The sequence below is a fragment of the Canis lupus genome, chromosome 12 (genome assembly GCF_048164855.1).
Source record: "Canis lupus baileyi chromosome 12, mCanLup2.hap1, whole genome shotgun sequence".
Taxonomy (NCBI): Eukaryota; Metazoa; Chordata; class Mammalia; order Carnivora; family Canidae; genus Canis; species Canis lupus.
Window position 1 is genome coordinate 16,949,148 of NC_132849.1, and position 19,674 is coordinate 16,968,821.

A 19,674-nucleotide genomic window follows, 5' to 3' on the forward strand; every position below is an offset into this window, starting at 1 on the left:
CTCTTATAAGAGCATATTAATGATCCAAAAGGACATTTCTCCAGAATAAAATTAATTGATAAATCATACAAGATGAGAATTTAAGCTTATGCTTCTCATCTTCCCAAATACCACTAAATGTGCACCTGAGACTTTTCAAAATTGGTGTCTCAGTTATACTCTTTGACAGAGCAGAGGGATAGCTAGCATGACTGTTCACCCTTCCTGTAGGAGCTCGGGCAGTGTGATTTGTGAAGATGGTTGCTTGTCAGTCCATATATGGTTTAGGGCACTAAATTAAGCTATAAGAACAGAACATCACTTACTTTTCATGATCTGAAATCTAGGATGCTGAGAAGGAAGGGAAGGGAAAGGAACTCAGCACTTCTGGTGCTATAAAAAAGTCATGAGAGTCTGTCCTCATGGGGAAAACCCAGAAGATCTGAAGAAAGAACATCTCGTGATGCAGTTGGAGGACTCAACGGTGTCAGATATCTTCCAGGATCCAAGAAGAAAGGCCCTGGCACTGAAGACTTTGCGCCAAGAGGCATAGAAGCTGCTCTGTAGACCTTCTACAAAGGATGCACACATGTCTCTGGACATTGATCTGAAACATGCTGAGACCCTGAGTTGGTCAAAACCAAGAAGTACTACTCTTCCATTTTTGATGATTCAATGAAGAAACAGGATAAAACCAGAAAAATCCTGGCACATATTTTTCATGACCTCAAAGTCTCAAAAAAAATTGAAAGACCTAGGACAGATGGTGATTTTTTGGTCACTTTATCCGTGGGAACGAGCTAGTCTGGGATGAAGGTCTATAAGAAGGTAAAAACATAAGAGGGTATGGAATGCAGCTAATTCTACTCAAGTAGCAAAGTGGTTGGATACAATTTGGGGAAGGATGGGGCTCTGCGTGATTCTATCGATGTAATTCAGAAGATAAAATTTAAGATGAAAATTGGAGAAGGGTAACACTTGAAGAAAGCCAGGGAGATGTGGGGCACATTGGGACTGTTTGATTCCAGTGGCAAGGTGTAGGTGGGTCCCGTGGACATGGAAAAGGCAGAGCTCCACCATGAGAAGGGCTCAGGGCTTTGGGGTCCTGAAGGACACACCCTGGTTCCAAATTTCAACTTGACTCTGATTCCAGAACCTCAAGGGCTCCATGGGCAAGATGATTATGCCATCTGCTTGTGTCACTTTGTAACCCTGGAAAGGCATTTTGTAAAATTCAATTGACAATGAAGAAATGGTGCTTCTAGGTAAAAAGTAGCAGTGAGTTTTATGATTGGTATATGTGATTTGTGTGTGATTTGTTTATAATATATTGGAAATGAGAATCTGATATGTTAGAGAATTTGACTTACCAGATTTGTAATTTTAATTGAAATGCTTAGGAAGATTTAACAAATTAATTTCATAGTCAATATTCAGAAGCTCATAAGAACCTCATTTACTTAAGTTGTAAATTTAATTCTTAGGAGGTTGGAATGCTTTAAGAGAATTTAATATGCTAAATTTAGAAGGTTTGATTTACTAGGTTTACCAGAACTATGGGTCCTGAGAAAGATTTTGTTTCTCCTATTTTAAGTCATTTTAGGGGATTTGAAGTTTTAAGAAAACCAGATATATTAAATTTGAAATATTTAAGGGGATTTAATTATTAGCTTTATGTGCTGTTTACATTTTTAAGATTATTTGATTTTTAAGCTTTTTAAGTCAGAAAAATTTCTGACTAATTGGAAATACATGATGAGATCCTCTCACTGAGTTTGAAAATGTTAAAAAATTTAGGAGGTAGAACTCCATCTCATGTTTAAGAGCTAACTGAATATTAGTCAAAGGACAAGAGAAAATGAATGTTTGACACTTTAACTAGACTTACAACAAAAATTAAAAGATTTATAAGATGTGTTCAAAGGCAAAAGAAACAACTTTAACAAACTGAATATCAAGTAAAACCCATGCAGCTGTTAAGAGTGTTTTGCTAATATCCTCGGGCATTTCTCCCTTACACATTTTTGCTATGACCCTCAGACATTAAACACTCAAATAATGCTCCGAGGGTGGTGACTTTACAACATACAGGATATGGGAAGTGAATGAATGTATGGTTCTGGAGATGGTATAAATGAAAATGATTTAGTTTTCCTGGACTGTGATATACAATATCCAAATGCCAGACTTTTGGTAGAGTGTGTATCTCCATAGATTGGAAGGATGCTGGAAAGCACCTGACAAGAGGTTTGCTGTCGCAATTAGGAGGATTTTAAACTATAATTTAGAGGAGTGGCAGGGATATAAATGTTTCATCCTGTTATATATATATTTTAAGATTTATTTATTTATTCATGAGAGACATACTGTGAGAGGCAGAGACACAGAGGGAGAAGCAGGGTCCTCGCAGGGAGCCCAATGCAGGACGGGATCCCAGGACCCCGCGATCACGGCCTGAGCCAAAGGCAGACCACTGAGCTACACAGGCATCTCCATCCTGTTGTACTTGATGTAGAAGGAATTCAAGAGTAGCTGAAACAGGAATGGGTGTGCAGAATGGGTATAATGGTGTGTCAAGGTTTATTATAGATCATAACATAACCATTAGCTGAGTTCTTACTGGATCTCAGGCAATGAATCAGCAATTTCCCATACATTTCCATACTTTTCCCTTACTCTCTCTCCTTGCAACAATACTCTATGAGGTAACTTTTATTATATCTTTTTATCAGTTGAGGAAACTGAGGTCCAGAGAGGTTAAGTGTCTTACCTACATTTGCATAGCTAATGGTAGAAACACTGCTGGGACCGCTGCCTGTGGTCTCTTCTATGGTAAACTCCATTATCAAAGGTTAGCTGTAAGGTTATTAAAAGACATTCTTATACAAAAGATATGCAAGGCACTCCACAGAGAGTCCTAAATATTAAATACAGTGATAAAGCTGAATTAGGAAGTAGATCAAGTAAAGAATTATAAAAGACAGGAGCACGGCATCAGGCCCAGGGTTGCTTAGACAAATTTCCTAGAGCTTCCTGTGTTGCATTAATACTCAAGCTGAGATTTATGTCTTAAGGACATCTTTTCATCCCTGGGGATTCATTATCTATAGAATCTCATATCTCCCCTTCCAGGAATTGGAATCATAGCTTCTCAAGGTGGCAAGAGAGGAGGTTTGGGTAATGGAAACCAATTCTTCAGTCTGTTCTCCAGGTCAGTAACTTTCTTGGATGCTCTGCTGGAATTTTTTTGTGTCTGTGGTATTTGAATATAGTATGGACTATATATTCAGACAATTACTGTGGTTACAGGACTTGGAGTGCTTGATGGAGGGTAGGCTTCTGCTTGTCCTGACCCAGGGAGGATAAGTACAACAGAGGGTGCACTTCCTGTTGCCAGTAGAGGTATTGGAGAAAAAGCTAGAGAGTTGACAACAGTTGGTCCATAGGAGGATCATGAAATATCTGAGTTTCCAGTATTCCTAGAAAGATTGGGGGTAAGGGAGAAATGATAAACACCTCCCTTGATTAGAAGTGTTCTCCTCGGGTGCAACATCTGTTGGGGACTCAGTGTGGGTCAGGAATCCGACCCAGTTAAGTGAAGCATGGACAAGGCAAGTGTGAATTAAAACACATAGTTATTCTAGAAGGAGGGTTCTGAACCAAGTGTTCTATAGTGTAGCAAAACTCCATGGTGGGCATGTATTTGACCCAATTTTTCTTTTGCTTCAAGGCATAGCATTGTAGATGTGCTTTCATGTCTGTCTGATGTACTGGGTTGGTTTTCAGATTTTGGTTTATGTAGAATAGAGGTACAGTCAAGTCAACCACTATTTACACATTGTAATGAATACCTACTCTGGGTCAGACAACTGGATAGCTGCTGGGAACAGGGATAAAGCATCCTGTTTTCACGGTGCTTGTAATGTAATCTAATGGGCAGGGAGGTGTGGGAGAGACCAAGATGTTACAGACAATTGTATAAATAATATGGGAATAGGTAAGAAGGATACTTCATCGAGACATGAAGGCTTAGTGGAGATGGTACTTGTGCTAAGTCTAAGAGAACAAAATCACCAGGTGGGATGCCAGTCCTACAGCAGGTGAAGCTGGATTGAGGAATGCTAATAGGGTAGTGTTCACTTCCAGGTATTAGTTAGCCTCTCAGTTTAGAGGACTATTAACAATAGGAATAGCCTGTAGAGGCTAAGGAGGATGGAAAAATGAAGGAACCATGAACAGTCAACCAGGGATGGAGAAGCTTCTGGAGGGACATATCTAAAAGACTGCCACACAGAAGAGGAATTATGTTCATAGGAGTAGCCCATAATCAGAGGCAGATTTCAGTTCAACAAAAGGAATAATTTTATAATGATTCAAATGGAATGAGTTTAACAAGTGAGACAGATTAGTAAAATATTTAAGCAGAATTTGATATTCTTACAATGGCTCCATCTAGAAAGTTGTGGGGTTGAGTTTTTGTTTGGGTGGAAAATTATTTAAAGCGTCTCTAATATCCTCTTTGGCACAGTAAGACTTATATCACTTTTCTGCCTTCAGTGACAGCCTTAGATGATATAGCATCCAAGAGCCACCTTGAGTGGGAGTACATAGGCAGACATCTAAGGCACAGGAAAGCAAATTGCATGGGTCTCCAAGCTATGAGGGAGTACAGAGTGGGAGGATGCTAAAATAAATTGTTTCTAATAGTCTTTCCAAGACAGGAACAGAATCCCCATTGGTATTTAGGATTAGATGAGACAATGGATCAGAGAGCATGCAAATACAAGGTAACTATCAGTTTTATTAAATGATATCTCTTTTCTAGTTTCCAAGTGACAAACACTAATAAGTCATTTATAATTTCCAGTCCAGTGTTCTAGAAGTTAATTAAAAAAAATACAAACTCCACATTGTTTTCTCTGTACTTTGCTATTTCTTTTCTCCTCCACCTCTCCCTTCTTCTCTTTCTTTTCTTCTTTTTACCAATTAATCTTTCTCAATCTGTGTAGTTCTTCCCTCTACCTCCAAGCTCTCTCAGCATGGTATTAATTATATTGGGTTATAATAGTATTTATGAGTTTATCAATCCCCAAAGATGAGAGCACAGGGCAAAAGCAATGTTTTACTGCCTCAGGATTTGGCATATGGTAGGTGCTCAGTAATGGTTGGATGGATGGGTGGATGGATGGGTGGATGGATGGATGGATGTGTGAGGAAGAGGCCATTCCCCTCATTGCCATCTAACTTTATCCCTCTTTAGCATACTCTGTTGGTACTACCTTTCATAGCTGACCAATGTCTTCTAATTACCATATCCAGTGTCTTCTGATGAGTTTAAAAACATGAAATCCCTGGTATATTTTGGATTCTAATGACACTGATGAATAGAACCAATCACAAGTTACTTCTTTTAACCTTTGTCACTCCACATATCCTGATTTCTCCAGTAACTCTCTGCTTCTTTTTTTCTTCTCCTATTTATTGATAGGACATTCTCATGAATATTTGGCCTTTGCCTCTTCTCTAGAAACATGTATAGGTAAAAAAGATGTTCTCTACTTTCAAACTCCAATAAGACATCTGTTTGGAAAGCTACTAAATCTACATTTTGATCCCTGGCTTCTGAGTCTCTAGCCCCATATCTCAAGTTGTTTGTTGTGCATTTCCAACTAATTATTATATTTTCACATCAACTCCAACAAAAACTGTATCCATCTTCTTCCTACCAACCTCTCCATTCATTTCCTGATTTACCCATGAACTCACTTCGATTGGGTCAGCCAGTCATTCTCCCCAAACACTTTGCAATTTTTTACCTACACACTTTTGCCAAAAAGTTTCCTTTACCTGGAATATTGCCTTTATCATCCTCTCTAAAAAATTCGATCTAATCTTCAAGGCCAAAGTCAAATGCCTTTTGGAGTCTTCCTTGATAATCACTGTGGGACATAATGTTCCTCCTCCTCCCCTCTCATATTGGATTTGTCTGTACAACCCATATAAAATAACATCTCATAACATCTCATATTGTAGATATCTCTAAGTCAGTTTTATTTGCCTCAAAATATAGCACAAGGCCTTTGAAGGAAGACATGAGGCCTTGAATTAAGAAACATCACCATACCAGGTGGCATTATCCCTTGATGGACTGAAGATCTTTGTCCAAGTTTAACTGAGTGTTTCTCCCTCATGATCTTTATTCACCATTTGCTAATTTAACATCAGTAGTAGTAACGAAGTCTTGTGGTCCTACTACATGTATTTACATTGAGAATTACTATTCACTTTCCTTCAGTTGAACCTATACTTCTGTCAGTTTGTTTTCTTTTTTTAAAACCAAGGTCCTTGACCAATCAGGACACTGGAAGTTCCCAGGAGAAGGGACAGGATGTGACAAGTGCAGTGGGATAGCTCCAGAGAGTAAATGGGCATTGAACCTCTCCAGAAAAGGTCCTCTAGCCTAAATGACCCATCTAAGATGTAACAGGCTCAATTTTGATCCATGTCAACTTAGACACTTGAGGTTCTAAATTTGAAAAGACAGGGTCAGTTGTGGTAGATGAACTTCTAGTGAATGACCATTCTCAGTACCATAGAGATGTCTGGTCATGGATTGTAAGTTTCATCTAAATTAGTGCAAAGGGGATGCCTAGGTGACTCAGTGGTTGATTGTCTGTCTTAGGGCATGATCTCGGGATCCTGGGATCGAGTCCCCCATTAAGTGCCCTCTGGGGAGCCTACTTCTCCCTCTATCTATGTCTCTGCCTCTCTCTGTGTGTCTCTCATGAAAAACTAAATAAGTCTTTAAATTTTTTTTAAAAATAAATTAGTGCAAAGGATTCTAAAATCTATGTCTGACCTCTGGGTTGTGAAGAACTGACCTGAGATATACAATGGAATCCATGTCCAGCCAACAAGATGGGGTACAGGGACAGACTGCAGGTATAGTGGAGACCTGGGAAGCAGGCTATTTGAATTTGGAGTGTGACTGGGAGAGTGGGACAGACATCATAGAACCGTGGGAAGTTTTTGATTATTTATGCATGTCTTTGCTCTTGGTTCCTCTTTTACTCTCTCAGAGAGCTCTCACTCTTTCTTTTGCCTTCAACCGTTACATATCTGGGCAACTGTATTTTTGGTCCTGACGATATTTCATATTGTTCAGAGACCATAATAATTTAAATGTTTCCTTTCACTCAAACACAAGATCCAGAACCAGTATGAGGAGTGAGCAATCTTCTTTCAAATAGCTGAAATTATACCTGCCCCCTCCAGGTAGAGAAGCAGTGTCACCAGCCCAGTGCTTCTTTGAGCCTCCTGTAGCTGTGTGTTTGTTTCCATGTCAGACTGCCTTTTGCCTCTACAATCCCTCTAGTGGAGCTTCAGAATTGTCCTCCTTCCTCCCTTCCTAGATGCTGTTCTGATAGAACTGGCAACCATCATGGGTCCCTGCAAAATGGATGTGTCACTTCAATGTCTTCCAACTTCCAATTTTATGAAACATCACACACATCTTTTAATTTTTCTAATAGGGAAATTTTTAAAAAAAATTTTATTTTAAGTGGGAGAAATTACAGAGTTTCAAATAGGGAAATTTTTGGAATTTAATTAGAGTTAGGCTTGAACTTGTTTGTTTAGGTATATTTGTCTCTGCAACCTTTCTTTCTTTTCTAAAGATTTATTTATTTATTTGAGAGAAATTAGGGGTAAGGAGGGGCAGAGCGAGAAGGAGAGAAGCTCAAGCAGACTCCATACTGAGCACAGGAGTAGACATGAGGCTTGATCTCATGACCCTAAGATCAGGGCCTGAGCCAAAACCAAGAGTCAGATGCTCTGGCTGAGCCACCTAGATGCCCCTGTTTCTGCAGCCTTTTTATTCTAGGTAACCATTGCCTTCAATAAATAAGTATTCCTTCTTCAGAAGAAGAACCCCTCCTTCTTCTCATTCCCCACTCTATGGAAAGATAACAGAAAATAATTAAACTAGTACTACAATCTGTAGCTGAAGGTTTCATTTCTGTATATATCTCAGTTCTGGAAGGAAATTTGGCAAAGTTTACCAAGACAGTTTGACCTAGCAATTCCACATCAAGGAGTTTATTTTAAGGAGAGAAAAAGGAATACTCTTAAAGATTTATGTCTAGGATACTTGTAGTTATTAAAAATGGAAACAATTTACATCTAAAAATAGAAGAATGGCAAAAATAAATGAGCAGCCATGCAATATAATGCACCCATTAAAAACCTTATTTTGCAAAATATTTCATGACATGGAAAATGCCCATGGTATGATGTTAAGGAATAAAACAAGAAACAAAAATCAATCATTGAAACTGCTTTATTATGATCCAAAATTTGTCCTTAAAGGTGTGAGTAACTATCTGTGGCATAAATAACACAGATAGAAAAAGCCAGTATAAGCTGGCATTCCAGAATTTTAACTGGTTATCTGTCAGTAGTGGGACTGTAGATACTTTTCAGATTCTCTTTACAATCTTAGGTATTTTCCAAATGTTCTTCTGGGAAGATGTATTATTTTAATCATTCATTCACTTATTTAAGAAATGTGTAGTGACCATTAGGTGCCAGGCACTCTGCCTTGTGCTGAGGAGATAAACAAGACAGAACAGACACATTCCTTGCTTTGCTCAGAGTTTATAATCCCTTAAAATTGGGAGAAAAAGACTTTTTCTTCTTAATTCATTTCATTTGACCTAGTAATTCCACTTTTGGGAATCTATCTTAAGGAAATAATCAAGAAAGCAAAACAAAATTATCATACAGAAATGTTTATTGGTGCATTAACCATAAGGTGAAAAAAATTTAGAAATCACCTAAATGCCCAGCAGTAGGGGGATGGTTAAAGTAAAAATAGCACATTCATGTAATGGAATAATAGGAAGCCATTAAGATTATGTTACTGAAGACTTTTTAATATATGGGAAAATGTTATTAATGTTTTCCATTACTATTAATGGAAAAAAGTAAGCTGTGAAATTATATAGACTCTGACCTCAATTACGTAGCATAGTAGTCATAAATGAGAAATTCAAATGTTAACAGGTGTTATTTTTGCATGGTGAAGTAATGGCTGATTGTACTTTGTGTCCATGTTCTGCATATTTCTCAAGTTTTTGCAATGAACGGGTTTAATTTTGTGATCAGGAAAACCATATTGCTTTTGTTTTTTAAGACTTGACTCAGAGATTAGATGTTAAAAATTCAAGGAACATACATAAAGGTAATTTACCATTTCCTTAAAATCTACACTGAAAAGAGATAATTCATATGGAGAGAGCTTACAGCCCCTTTCCTTTCTAAAACATTCTAGGGAGAGAACGGATGACCACAAATGCAGTGGAACTACCTTACAGAGGGCCTGGGGGATCAAGTCACTGTGCTCACCAGGCTGGGCAAGGAAAAAATAGAAGGAACGCTGGAAGGATTTGGAGACAAAGCCCTGGAGCCTAATCCCAAACTCTATCCTGAATTCTAACCTTAAGCATGTCGTTGGTAATCTCCCTGGGCTGTATCTGTACGTTAGGGACCTATGGACATTTCTTGCTGCTGTCATTCCCTCAGTCTGGCACCAGAACTCCTCTGACCTCACTGAGCAGGTGTTGTGCAGCGTCAGGGTCCTGTCTCTGGTTTGCCTAGATTAAGAACAATGGAGCCTGAGATGCCAGGGTCAAGGCTGCCGAAATCTGGCTCCCCACCCAATCCGAAGTAAAGACTTTGTCGCTGACTCCTGTCCCTACCCTTCTAAGTTCAAAGGGACAGAGCATGGCTGTGGAATGTGACAATTCTGTGTAAGCCAAAGCAAGAGAGCTGGAGCCCCATCAGCTACTAAATGCTCAGGCACACACTGACTGACAGGTCTCCCTTGAGCTCACACAACGCCCAAGTGCAATGAAAATGCCAACTTCCCTTCTAATTTATAGTTCATCAAGGCTGAAGTTACACCAGGTTTCACTGCACATGTATTCAGTCATGTATCACGCTCTGGGTTTTATAAAGTTAAGGGGTCTGCTGTGCAGTTAAAGGAGCAGGTCCGTGCAGAAAGATTTATAGGCATACTTCACTTTCAACAAACAGTTATCTAAAACTAAAGTATCATAAGAAATACATTTACAAAAAAATTCATTTCCCTACCACTTTGAGTAATTGGTTTGCCTTCTACACTTAAAGCATAAATTGATTCACCACAACTTGTTTTACACACGATGTAGCAAGCACATAGAGTTACATAAAGGGAGATGTACATAGAACTTAGAAATCAGCATTTTGATACCACCCCCAAAGCTGGAAACGTGTCTCAGATTTTAAAAGTGTTCATTGACTACAGAAGCTGAAAAAGACCTCAAATCAATTGCAAATGCTAAACAATCTTTATGCCAAAGGAGTTTAGTAGTTGGAATTTATTTATTTATTTATTTATTTAGGAAATTTTTCTCCTAGGTCTTTTTTTGGGTTTCTCATAATTCACTGATCTTGGCAAAGCCATTGAAAGAACCCATTTTAAAATCACAGTGGCAGGTGTTTTCAACATACTTCCACATCCCAGGTGAGCACTTAATACTTGTGCACACAGAGATATACACATTAGAGATCTGTAACACCCACAAAAATGTCAATACAGATAAAGCTGTGCTCCGATAATCAATTTTCCATCCTGCCACCTGAGGAGCCATTCATTCCAGAATGCTAGCCCCAGTGTTTGAAAATGCCAATATTTTCATTTTCAATTGGCTTCTGAAACCCTAGTTGGTTGCAGGAAGGAAAGAGATTTCAATCGCCTTTGCCAAGCACGTTTCTCTGTGGATACAGACAGGTGAAAAACATTGACCTTACATGACAAGAGAAATTTGGAAAAGCTCTTGGGTAAGCTCCCTGGGTCCCTATCTGTAGAGTTCCTGAAGAACAGCCTAACTGCCTTTCATTCCTGAATGAGAGCTCCCAGCAGCAAAGATAGAGACAAATTAGAACCCTGAGTAGGTTATGATTCGAATGAAATGCTCTTCACATACAAATAATATTGGAGAGTTGAGGTGGGAGCAGAAAGCCCCTGAATTTCCAGGAAAAAGTGAAAAAATGAGAAATTTTGCTTAGGCATACTTAAAACTGGAAGGCACCAACAGGCCTCCTAGCAAAATAGGCTTGCAGGGATTCACAAAGCCCCAACCAAGGGGGCCAGCCCCTTAGCCGGGACAGGGTATCCCCTTCAGGCTTTCAGGGTAAAGGAGAGGAAGGATATATGGAGAGAAGCAAAGGAGTGGAAAGGAAAGTGTCAAGGAGATGACTGCAGGAGGGGTGAAGAAAATAGGATTAAATGAAGGAAAAAGGAGGTGTGTGAAGAAAGGGAGACTGGCAACGAGTGAAAAGAAGGAGCAAAGGAAAGAGGAAATAGGAAAGAAAACGGTGAGGTAAGATAAAGCCCCCCATCAACAACTGATTCAGTGGCTGTCAGGAAAAACCCCAGGGTACAGGTGCCTAATCTCCACCTGGAGCCAGGTGCAGGGCAACCCAGAAGCTCACAGCCATGCCATGGCCCTCTAGGGACATGTTCTCCCTTTTGCACAAAGGGCAAGCTCACCTATCAAAGGCCACAGCCGTCATGGAGTAGATGCTGGCGAAGACAGCGGCGATGGGGAAGAAGTTGTGGAACTTGCAGTAGAAGAGGCCGTAGTACCACTCATTGTGGACAGCGTAGGTGAAGTTCACCACTGTGTTGAAGGCAGCCATGGATGCCTCTGCGAAAGCCAGGTTCACCAGGAAGTAGTTAGTCACTGTCCTCATTCTCTTGTGGGCCAGGATGATCCACATCACCACCACGTTGCCCACGACAGAGGTCACCACGATGACCGTATAGGCAGCTGCCCAAAGGACAATTTGCCAGGCTGGCTGCACGAACTGATTGGGCTCCGAGGTGTTGGTGGAGATATTTGGGAAGAGGTCTGAGTCTACCTGGAGGACGTTATCCATTGCTCTGCTAAATGGTCGAGCCCTCCTCTCTGCACACACTTCGTCTACGCAGCAGGCCCTGAAGCTGAAGGCTGGGGTCAGAGTCCTGCTTAAACACGGGAAGTCTGCGGGCTCTCTCTGGGCAGAACTCCTTTCCTTGCAAGCAGGAGAGTTGGCGCTCAGAAGATAAAGGCTCCTAGATGCGCGGTCTGCTTCTTACGGCTCTGAATTCCTCCACTTCAAGCATCAGGAAGCATTTGAGTTCTGAAATCCGGAGACAGCGTCTCGACTGCGTGGGGCTGGAAAAAGGAAAGAAATTCCACGGGTCACAGTTCCAGGAAGCAGGAGACCCCTGCCTTTCTGCACCTGCTGCTGCTGCTGCTGCTGCTTGCAACTCCTGTCCTCCTGCTTGCAGCGGGCAATGCAAAGCCTGTTCTGCAGGAGGACTTGGGGACGACCTGGAGGGTGCTCGTCACAGCTCGACCTGTAAAAGTTCTGGCTCCATGGCGGGGATTCTGGGGCGTCCGGCTGGAGATTTTTCCTTTGCTTTCGCTGCGCTGCCGCCGCTGGCGTCGCCTGCAGCTTCGCAGGCGCCTCTTTGGCTCGGGTCGTGCTGGGCTCGGGAGTTAGCAGAACCTCAGCAGGCTGCGCGCGAGGCTTTTATAACCCTCCGCAGAGACGTCACCGGGAAGGGGCAGTACCTGGGCTGCGTACTCGCCAGTCCCCGCGCGCAGCGCGGCTGGCAACCGTCTCACCCACCCACGCGGCCACCCCCCGCCTTTCGCGGCTACCTGCTGTGGGAGTCTTCAAGCCGGGCGCCCCACGCGCGCCACGCTCCGCGAGGGGGCGCTAGGGGGCCTCGGAGTAATTGCGCCCGACGGAGTCGGCCTGGAACCACAGAACCGATTCGCCGACGAGCTGCCCTGCAGCGATGGACACGCGGCTTCAAGGGAGCGCAGCCCGGAGCGCTGCGACAGCTCTGCAGAGGCGCCTGCCTGTGGCTGTGGGAGTCGGGCAAGTGTGGGGGCGACGTGCCAGCGCTGCGCTACGGGCCTCTCTCCAGCCCGAGTGTACCACGGGCTCGCTCTGGTTGCTACCAAGAAGGAAGAGATGGCGATGCCCAGTTCCAGGTGTCCAGGAAACAACTTTCCTGAGATCGTGTTTAGGAAACATCCCCCCAAATCCCTAGTTCCTTTCTCTGGGTGGACCCATTCCCCTGGGGAAGCGATGATCCGCTCTAAGCTTTGGGGATACCTTCCCCAGGCTCCCTGGTGACTGAGCCCCTCCGTCCCCGCAAAGCGCCGCCGGAGCTCTGTAGCTGAGCCCGCGGCGCAGGCAGCCGGGACCGCTCAGGGCTGCCTGCAAAGCTCGGTGCGCGCACGAGCCACCTATAAGCGGTGTGACGCCCCGACGCGCCTCTGGGGCTCTCTGCCAGCACCCACTGCGGCCGCCGTCCACCGCCCGGGGACCCAGCAGCTTCGGGGTCCGCGCCTCCCGGGCCTGCCCGCCAGAGCCGGGCCGGGGGCGACCGGGTCTCCTCCCCTTCCCCCTCCCAGGTTTGCAGGGGTACTGGAGGGCAGGTGTGTCCCCCTTCTCGCCCCACTCCCACCCTGCTCCCCAGCGGGCTTCAAGCCCTCACCAGTCCCTGCCATCCCCCCCCCCCCTCCCGCCGAGCTGCTGTCAGGCCCTGGGCGGCGGTGGGAAAGGCTCGCCAGTGGGTGCGAAGCGTTTTGGAGAAGCCCAGAAGGGCTGGGGGTAGAACGCCCTGCAGCCCGCGCGCCCGGAGACAGACGGACACTGTTCTGCGGGAGAACTGAACCCTCCGAGTCTTTCTGGGGACCATCTATTCCCCTGTCCCTCCTCGCGCCCTCCCTCTTTCCACTGCGGGGACTCAGAACTGCGCGAGTCGGGATGGGTCGCGTGGCTCAGCTCAGAGGCTGGGGGTGGCGCAAGCCCGCACCCTCCCGGGAGCGACGTTTGCGCACGAGTCCTGCCCGCTCGCGCGCCTCTGGGGGGAGCGAGCCTAGTCTCTGGCAGGAAGCGCTTTCAGGCTTAGAAATTTATTGTACCGATTTATGCCCTGCTAAAATCGGGTCCTCTCGTGGGGCGAGGTTTGGGGGTCGAGGTGGAGGAATTTGCTAGTTCACTTTGGTTTTGTTGAAACCTGCAGTTTCAGCATCTATGTGAATCTCACCTCGCCCTGTCTGGAGTACCAGGCACCCCTAAACTCCAAGAGAAAACTCCAGTGATGCCTGGGAGAGCACAGCACGCCCTATTTTGAGGGGTAGCAAAGGAGGAACCTTCTTGTGGAAGGGAACTACTCTTCCACCCTGGATCTCGCATTGATGCTTCCAGTAATGGGTATTAGAGGTCTATTTAGCTTTGTCATTCTAAAATATGTAAAATATTATAACATTGCTAATACGTAGTGTTTATTTTCCGGACTACTAGAAAATCTGAGTTTCTAAGATTTTTTTTTTTTTTTTTTGGCTATGTGGATTTCCCCTTCTATAAACTGTCTTTTCACGTGCCTTGTACTTTCTTCTGTTGGATTGCTTTCCAGTTACTTTTTTTCTCAGAGCTCTTTGTATATTATAGGTATAAACACTTTCCCTGTCATGAATATTTCAAGTATTTTTCTAATGCTATATTATTTATTTCTTGAATTTGTCATAAAACCTTAAACAATTTTTATGTAGTCTGATTTGCTTTAATACCATGTGGGTTTTCAAGTGTTGGTTTAAAAAAGTCTTACAAAAATCCTGGCTTTTTTTTTTTTTTTTGGTATAAATATCTTGGGTTTTCTTGGCAGTTCGTTCTTTCTTTCCAGTGAGATCTTTAATTCACCTGCAGTTTGTTATTTTACATTATGTATTTACTTTTTTATATAATCAGTTTTGATAGCTTCATCCATTTTCCTAGTGAATTAAACCATTATCCTTGTCCTAGATTAAATTTACAAATGTGATTTAATAGTTACATTCTCGTCCTTCCTACTAACCCATTTGTCTATTCCTATAGCAATACCGTGTATATATGCATATATACATATTTGATTCATATGATCATCTACTTTGCCTAGCTTCCTTGCAATTAGGCAGAGCCTTGTGACTAATTTAGCCAATAGGTTGTGAGTGAAAATGATGTGTGTCACTTCTAGACCAAAGCATAGAAGAGCGTGTGTGTGTGTGTGTGTGTGTGTGTGTGTGTGTGTGTGTGTGTCGGGTGGGGGGAAACTTCTCCAGGTATTCTCTCCTGCCAAGTCCTGAATGGTACAGCTATAAGAAGATAGGTCTTAATTACCTTGAATTCCCAAGTGACTATATAACCCAGACCACTGCCCAATCATTTTGTACATGTTGTATGAGTAGGAAATAAATTTTTGTTTTATTAAGGCACTAGGGTTTGGAATTAATTTGTTACTCACCATGATATAGCTTATATCAGAAATAAAATATTCTGATACCTGGTAAGGCCAGTTCATCTGAATGCTCATTTCATGCTTTTAAAAATCCACTTTGGGAAATCATATTTAAATTTTAATATTTTAAATTCAATTTAAAAATTAAACCACACAAACTGCATTAGTATTCTAATTGAAACTGTGTGGAATTTATTGAATTTTGGCAAAATTGACATTTTTGATATTAAGTTTTTTAATCCAAGAACATGGTATGCCTTTCCATTTATTCAGGTCTTATTTATGCCTTTCAAAAAGATTTTATGATTTTAGTTAAAATAGATCCAGTCTTTTGGTTACATTTATTTCCATATATTTTGTAGGCTTTATTTCTATTTTAAATGAAACACTTTTTCTTCTTTTATCCTAGATCAAGGAAAACCCACTGTCTTCTGTGTATATGTATTTGCCTCTGTGTGTGTGTGTGTGTGTGTGTGTTTGTGAGAGAGAGAGAGAGAGAGAGAGAGAGAGTATGTGTATGTATGCTGGTAATTTCACTAAATTTCCTATTTATTCTTGTTCTTTTTATTTGCATTTCTTTAAGTTTTCAATCACATCATTAGCATATTCTTGTCTCACTGAATTTCCTTTACCTTCCAGGACAATATTAAATTAAAATTGGTGATAGCAGATATTTCTGTATAGTTTCTGAATTTAAATTAAGATGACTGAATTTTTACCATTTAGGATAATATTTGTTGTTATATTTGCTAAACAGTCTTTTATGTTTAAAGAGTTTCCTTCTACTTTATTTTACCTAGAAGTTTTATTAGGAATGTCTTGTAATTTATTTTGAAATGCCTTTTTCAGGATCTGTTGATACCACTGTTTAATTTTTTTCACCAATGTGTTGATATAATGGATTAAATGAATAGATTTCCCAACACTGGCCCAACCTAGCATTCCTGGCACAATTTCTGCTTGGTCAGAGGCTAAGTTGTTTCTTTGATATATTGCTGGATTCAACTTGCTAATGATTTATTTAACATTTTTACATCTATTTTTCTAAGTGAGATTGATGTAGAGATTTTTTCCTTTTCTTTTTCAGATGTTAGTGTTATGCACCAAAAAATGAATTGGGAAGCATCTTATCTTTAACTATGGCAAGAAATAGTACTCTTGGTCCCTGAACTACCAAGGAAATAGTCGGAAATATAAGCCCCTGGGCAGGCACTGAACTACTAAATGAGAATCTGCATTTTAGTAAGACCTTTATTTGTATGCACATTAAAGTTTGAGGAGCTTAAAATAGGTCCATTGTTTCCCAAATTTCTTAATGATAAGAATCTCTTGGGGCACCTGAGTGGCTCAGCTGATTAAGTATCTGCCTTCAGCTCTGGCTCAGGGTCCAGTGATCAAGCCTTGCATTGGGCTCCCTGCTTAGCTCTGTGTGGCTCTTAGCTCTTAGCTCCCTCTGTGTGGCTCTCTCTCTCTCTCAAATAAATAAGATCTTTAATTTTAAAAAAAAGTATCTTGAGTTGCTTTTTTATAGACATTATCCTGTTCCCCTGAAAATCCTGAATTGGTAGATCTGGATTAGGGCTCAGCAGTCTGTGTTTTTATCAAGTACCATGGGCCAGTATTCTCTTCAAGCAAGTTTTGGAAATATATGGACTTTTTACGTAGACTTTTTACTTTAAACAGCGCGAAACTAGATGAATTCTTCCTTCATCTCAAGGAAATTTTCAGCTAGTATTTTTTGAAATTATTACCTCTTCTCCATTGGAGACTCCTTTTGAGACTCTCATTTTTTTCCTTTTTTCTCATTTTGAGGGTCTCATTGTTGTCATGCCAGGTTCCCTAGATCCATCCTCTGAATGTTTTAGAAAGCCAGTTCTGCCCCATTCTCAGATCTGAGTATCCATGCTCTTCTGTTTTGGTCCTTTCTCCAGGTTCCCATGCTAATCTCCCAGCAAAGCCCAGCCTGCCCAGTTCCACTGTTCTCTTAGCTCAACCCCCTGACAGAGCCCCAAGGCTCACTTCTGTCCAGCTGCCCCTAAGGCCTGATGCCACGTGGCTGATGGGAAAGAACATCAGGAAAGGGAGGACAGCTGTGTTCCGGTGGTCCCCATAAACTCTGGTCTCCTGAAGCCACTGGTGTGGAGGCATCCCCTTCTCCCTCCAGTTTGGATGAGTTACTACTATTAGTCACTGGCCTCCTTCCTCAGCTATCCTTTCATAAGACAAACTGCTGTACATTATAACTCTTGGAAATTAGATTGTTAGTTCTCTGCTGGCATGAACCATGTTTTTCAACTACTCATTTGCTAGCAGTCCCTTCCATACAGTGCATGATTAATACATATATATTGGGTTTGATTGAATTGCTTGACAATGGTTAAGAAAGGTGGTATGAAGCAGGGAGACTGCAACAGATCAGGATTCATCAAACTGTAAATCTTTCCAACACAAAACAATAATTAACATTAATAAAAATAACAGGAAGCAAAGGGAGAAAGAGAAAAAATGTCTCTTAAACAATGTTTACTGTGTGCCAGGAACAACCGTCCTATGTGTTTCACATAGAATCACTCTATTTGGGATCCCTGGGTGGCGCAGCGGGTTAGCGCCTGCCTTTGGCCCAGGGCGCGATCCTGGAGACCCGGGATCGAATCCCACATCGGGCTCTCGGTGCATGGAGCCTGCTTCTCCCTCTGCCTGCTTCTCCCTCTGCCTGTGTCTCTGCCTCTCTCTCTCTCTCTGTGACTATCATAAATTAAAAAAAAAAAAAAAAAGAATCACTCTATTTGTGCCTTTAGCTTTAGCTTTCTGTATCACTTTGCTTTATGTGTGCCTCTACATATACTATAGCATATAGTATAGATTTTGAGTTTCTTTTTATAAGCCAGGGTAAAAATCATTTTCTTTTAAGTGAGTTAAACCTATTTGTATTTAATGATATGACTGATACATTTGATCTTAAGTCTGCTATATTATTTTATGTTATTTTCCTGAGTGTATTGTTTTTTACATTCATGGGTAAATGTGTATGAGTTATATTCATGATGTTTGCTTTAAAAATGATTATGTTATTTAGAAAGACTTGTGTATTTTTTTCCTAGTAGCTACCTTTATACTAGTATCTTTAATAATGCTTTTAGTCTGTTTTTGTCATAAAGACTTCTATTATTTGGTTTATCAATTTTAAATGATATTGTAAGTCTTCCACCTATTACCCAGGTAGTGATCTATGAACCTTTCCTATGCAATTGAGCCATACTAACCTGTTGTCTTTGCAGGTTAAAATGGCTGATTAGCAGCAATGTCATATGCTTAATCTAGTAATACTTTTCCCTTTTTATTTCTTACCTTCTCCCATCTTTAAAGTTGTATTATTTCTACTTCGACAAAATATTTAACATTTACTTATTATTATTTCACATGTATCTTCACTTTTGTTTTGGTCTTAGATCTATAATGAAATACATTCAATGATCACCATCAGTCCTTTTGCTGAAATTTCTACATCAATCTGTAGGTTGAAAGAAGCTCATTTTGTGAGTTCTTCAGAAAAACCTCATGAGTAGAGTTTTGCATTTTTAAGAGTTTCCTGTAGCCTTCACTCCAGAAGTTTAACTTTAGTGTATACATATATTCTTTTACTTTAACATGCTAAAAACTACATATACTACTTGGCATCTTCTACAGACTATGATTTTACAGACAGAAAATTTTCATGGGGCTTTGCATACCTCTCATTTCTTAAAGAAAATCACTATTTTCTATTACTGGAGAGTATTTTCAGACCTGTTAAATTGTTCTATTTAAATATTTCTGTTCCAGTCCTGAGAATATTTTAGAAGAAAAGTTAAAGACCATTTAGTATTTGAAATGAAAATGTGTATATATTTTAAATAAAATTTCACTGAAGTATGTGTCTATAGAAAAAAGGACACATATCATAAGTGTAGAACTCAATAAATCACAGAAAGTAAACATATCTGTGTAAACACAACCTAGGGAGAAAATAGACTATTACCAGAATGACAGAGATCCCCCTAGACTCTCTCTCAGTCATTTCCAAAGGTAACCACTGCCTTAGCTTCTGAAACTGTAGATTCAATTTGCATGATTTCGAATTTTAAATTAATGGAATTATGTCTGTCTAACTCCTTTTACCTCACATTACAATTGTAAGATTCATTTATGTTCATTTTCATTGCCATATAACATTCCATTGTTTGAAAATACTAGTTTATTCATTTACTGTTGATGAACACTTGATTAGTTTTTGTTTTTGGAAGTAAGAACAATGTCACTATTTCTTAAGCACA

General features: G+C 41.0%; 1 protein-coding gene across 1 annotated transcript in view; it reads right to left on the reverse strand.

Moving 5' to 3' along the window:
• TACR1 (tachykinin receptor 1) overlaps nucleotides 1–12,674 on the reverse strand; it is a 143,784-nt gene extending 131,110 nt beyond the window's left edge. Inside the window, exon 1 of the mRNA XM_072769969.1 lies at nucleotides 11,573–12,674. Within this exon, the coding sequence (XP_072626070.1) occupies nucleotides 11,573–11,961 (389 nt within the window). The 5' untranslated portion in view covers nucleotides 11,962–12,674. The remainder of the gene's footprint in view (nucleotides 1–11,572) is intronic.
• Nucleotides 12,675–19,674: the final 7,000 nt, after the last annotated feature.